This window comes from Pundamilia nyererei, unplaced genomic scaffold, assembly GCF_000239375.1.
Source record: "Pundamilia nyererei isolate P.nyererei 1_Seehausen unplaced genomic scaffold, PunNye1.0 scaffold00321, whole genome shotgun sequence".
Lineage (NCBI taxonomy): Eukaryota > Metazoa > Chordata > Actinopteri > Cichliformes > Cichlidae > Pundamilia > Pundamilia nyererei.
In genome coordinates, this window is record NW_005187722.1 from 299,943 (window position 1) to 304,082 (window position 4,140).

Sequence of the window (4,140 nt, forward strand, 5' to 3'; positions counted from 1 at the left end):
AGCATTAGCCGACTGAGCACAGAGCTTACATGGGAAAAATCAAGAGATATCAACCAAAACACCAGGAAAAGAATTGTGGAGCTCCATAAGTGTGGCTCAATTTTGAATACAATTTGGTGCCATTTACAATTAAGAAATACAGACAATTTCGCTCTTTACTCTTAAATTTAACAAATATGTTTTTTATATTTATCAATCTAAAAATGATAAACATGCTCTGATTTGATGTTACAATTAAAAAAAGTGTTTGTGTTTTTATCTGAAGAGTATGTAAATATCTTATTTTAACTGTATATTTGATGATGTTGGTGTTTGGTTTGATTGTCAGCACAAAGAGGGAGAGAGAGAGGAACAGAGAAGGAGAGAGGGCAGAATGAGGACAGAACAGAGATGGAACAAGAGCAGGTGAGACACACATGTTAGTCAAATGGTTGTTTGCCAAAACTCATCAGAACATGTATCGGGTACCAAGTGTATCTTTTTAAACACCATTTGTTATTTTTCAAATTCTATATTTATTAAGTTATGCAGGCTTGTTTGCACAACAATGGTAAATAATTATATAAACTATATAATCTAAATAGTGTACTTTGGTAGAATTAAAAAATAAGTGTAGTGCAGGTCTATGATGATTTTCAGTGTTTTGATTCTGGTTCTGTCTTGGTTAAGTCCTAAAGTTGTCCTGATTTTGAACTGTTGTAGTCCTGTTTTAATTCCGGGTCAGTTCTGGGTCTGGTTGAATTGGGGTTTAGTCCCTGTGTCTTGATACAGCCCTGATTTTGTTCTGCCTTTTTTCCTATATGAAGTTATTCTTTTTTGAACAAAACTCAAATCACAGCCTAAAAAATCTTTCAGTCATTTCTATAACTATTTATCAGTTTCCTTATAATCATTATCATATTTCACCAATTTATTTGTTGCCTCCTAAAGTTCTTTTAATTTTTAAAAACTCTTAAGTCTAACCTGGACTGGTTTGCTGCTTAAATAAATGACCAAAAATATCTATTTAAAAATACAAAATGAAACCATACCAAAATTGGGTATGGTCTATAAATTTAGGATAGTCTATAAATTACTTTGTTATACTATTTTTAAATTTTTATTATTAGCAAAACTAAATAATACAAGTTTTGCATCAGCTCCTCCTTAGAGAAACAATATAATGGAAGTGGAGTTGACTATTAAATATATTGGGTATTTTCCTCTGTTTTGAAGTAGATAGTCAATGTCCATGTACCAAAAAAAAAAAACCACAATCATCCAGCTACAGAAATTATATTTTAATATTTTAATTTTAGACATTGATGATCAGACTTTTCCTGTCTGTGATTAAATGGAGAGTTAGATGAGTCCAGGATTGGTCAACCAGTTAGGGTCACTATTAAGAAGAAGAAGTTCAAACAATGCAGAGGCAATCTTTGAGAATCTTGAAGTTATGTCAATTTTAGTTGGTAATTAAATTTCTATTAATTATCTTTTTTTTTTTTTTTTTTTTTTTTTTTCAAGTTTATAAATCTTTAATTTCTCAGATTACAGGAAAAATATCTGCAGACATGCCCATGTACAGGAAGCATGAGGTTTAAGAAGGCAAGCATACTTATGGCACTTTTCTGTTTGAAGGCTAATGCCTACGCAATTTGAGAAGGTCCCTTTAATTCCACATGGGAAGATACTGGAATGTTCAGGTTTTTAGAGCAAGCGTATTTAAAATCCTATAAGATTAGGAATAAATTACATTCTTCAGAGACAGTAACATGTTTGTCCATACTTGGTACTAAAAACTATCTTTTACAGAGTTAGTGTTAAACCTTATTTGCCTGTATAAGTAACTGATAGCAGCTGGTTTTTAAATGGAACAGTATTAGTTGTCTGCTTGACAACTATTGAATGTAATATGGGCTCTGTCATATATATTACCAGCATTGTTATATTTAAGCTGCTACTGGTATTACACATTAGCCATCAGTATATGCTAGAGTTACATATTTGTACTGACAAGACTTTTATCATTAATTCACAAAATTCAAAAGCTAAAACCTGAGGACAGTTGAGTTTAAAATGAAGATCACAGTGAGAATTACAGCACACACTCAGTTTTGCCTCAAGTGTTGTGATGTAAAGAAGATAAGTAAACTTTCTATTGCGTATTAACCCTGTTGTGTAAACAATGATTTTCAGTAGCCATTAAAAAAAAAAAAAAAGATGAGATCAAGTGCAATATATTAAACAGCACAGAGGTACATGTCTCAGACTCTTTCTACACACATGGCGATACCCATTCCTCCACCAATGCAGAGAGATGCGATTCCCTTACGCCCTCCGGTCCTCTGGAGAGCATGCAGCAAGGTCACCAGCACTCTGCAGCCAGACATGCCAATAGGATGGCCCAGAGAAATGGCACCACCGCTCACATTTACCTTTTCTTCATTCAGGCCAAGCTCTTTGACCACAGCAACTGACTGTGCAGCAAATGCTTCATTGATCTCAAATAAGTCGACCTGGTCCAGCTGCCAGCCTGCTTTCTCAACCTGGGAGGAAATGAAAGTTGTAAGTAGTAAAAGATATATAAATAAAATTCCTATTATCATATTTTGATCGCTGTAAAATTCTCACCGCTTTCCTAATGGCTGGTATTGGTCCCGTTCCCATGATAGAAGGGTCGAGACCAGCTTGAGCCCAGGATACAATTCTGGCCATTGGTTTTATGCCACGCCGCGCAGCCTCTGATTGGCTCATCAGGACAGTTGCTGCTGCTCCATCATTTATACCTGAAGCATTTCCTGCGGTGACAGTGCCGCTGCTGTCCTTGACGAAGCAGGGTTTGAGTTTTGACATGCTGTCCATGTTGCTACCATGCCGAGGAAACTCATCAACCTTCACCTCCACTGGACCTGAAGGTCAGAGAAACATGTTTGCACTTTATGCATCATCATAACTGTCGTATAGAACTGTGGATTAGAAACCTACCTTTTCTGGATGGCACCATGATGGGGACAATCTCCTGATCAAAGTACCTCGCCTTCTGTGCAGCTTCTGTTCTGCTCTGAGACTTGACAGCAAACCTGTCCTGTTCCTCCCGACTGACACCCCACTGCTTTGCAACATTCTCAGCCGTGATTCCCATGTGGTAGCAGTGGAAGATGTCCGTCAGGCCGTCTGCCACCATGGAGTCCTGCAGGGAGGCATCGCCCATCTTCACTCCTGCTCTCATATGCACTGTATGAGGAGCCCTGCTCATACTCTCCATGCCTCCTGCCACCACCACAGTGGACTCTCCAGTCAGGATGGACTGAGCTCCCAGGCACACAGCCTTTAGCCCAGAGCCACACACCATCTGGCAGCTCCAGGCCGGGACAGGGTAGGGGATACCTGCTCCAACACTGGCTTTACGTGTTGGATTCTGCCCATGACCTGCTGTTAGGACATGTCCCATGATAACCTCAGAAACCTCATCTGGTTTCACCCCAGCCCGCTTCAGAACGTCCTTGATCACTGCTGAACACAGGTCATGTAGAGGCACCGTAGACAAAGCACCGTTCAAGGACCCAATCGGCGTCCGGGCGGCAGAAACGATGACGACACTGTCGGTGCTCATGTTGGCAAGCAGGTGTTTGAAGCTGGAGTCCTAGCTCAGAGTGCTGGTTCCTGTCTGCACACTCGCTCTGCGCTCTTTCTATTAATTATCTAATGAAAAGGGGAAGTAAGAAAATGTTCCCTCTAAGCTGAGCGCGTGAGCAATCGCACACTGCTGACATGGTCTCCCCGCACAGAAAATCTGCGCTGCACACACGAAAAAAAAAAATCCTTGTTGTTGTCTCTGGAGGTGGTAAACCGGCCTTGGTCTGACTGAGAATAGTAAGTGCTCCCACCATCATATCTAATAATGGCAACCCATTGGTGAAATGCTGTAATAATTTATTGATGTTGTTTATACATGTTTAGATAGTGACATACTTCTCAGTAATCTAAACTGTAAGTGATAATGACACTGTATGCTTTATTGATTTTTAAGAGTATATGTTATTCTTTTTTAATGTGTTGGAATTTGTGTTTATATTGTCTTTTAATGGGGTGTAGGTGTTTCAATAGCCATGCCAAAGTCTCCCTGTTTTGATGATGAGGCTAGTGTGAGTTTAATGG

At 39.1% G+C, this 4,140-nt stretch overlaps 1 protein-coding gene across 1 annotated transcript; it reads right to left on the reverse strand.

Annotated features, from left to right (window-relative positions):
• Positions 1–2,207: 2,207 nt before the first annotated feature.
• LOC102206831 (acetyl-CoA acetyltransferase, cytosolic-like) lies at positions 2,208–3,662 on the reverse strand. The gene is made up of 3 exons (XM_005751654.1): positions 2,968–3,662; positions 2,614–2,891; positions 2,208–2,528 (listed from the first exon to the last, which is right to left on the reverse strand). The coding sequence occupies exons 1-3, from the start codon at positions 3,593–3,595 to the stop codon at positions 2,247–2,249; spliced, it is 1,188 nt and encodes a 395-aa protein (XP_005751711.1). The 5' UTR covers positions 3,596–3,662; the 3' UTR covers positions 2,208–2,246.
• Between the last annotated feature and the right edge of the window lie 478 nt (positions 3,663–4,140).

What these genes read in the sequence shown, in the direction of transcription:
- LOC102206831 (XM_005751654.1), bottom strand. Translation starts at nt 3,595, where the DNA reads ATGAGCACCGACAGTGTCGTCATCGTTTCTGCCGCCCGGACGCCGATT. An exon ending in CATGGTGCCATCCAGAAAAG is followed by an intron (nt 2,892 to 2,967) that starts GTAGGTTTCTAA and finishes TCTGACCTTCAG; the next exon opens with GTCCAGTGGAGGTGAAGGTT. An exon ending in TACCAGCCATTAGGAAAGCG is followed by an intron (nt 2,529 to 2,613) that starts GTGAGAATTTTA and finishes ATTTCCTCCCAG; the next exon opens with GTTGAGAAAGCAGGCTGGCA.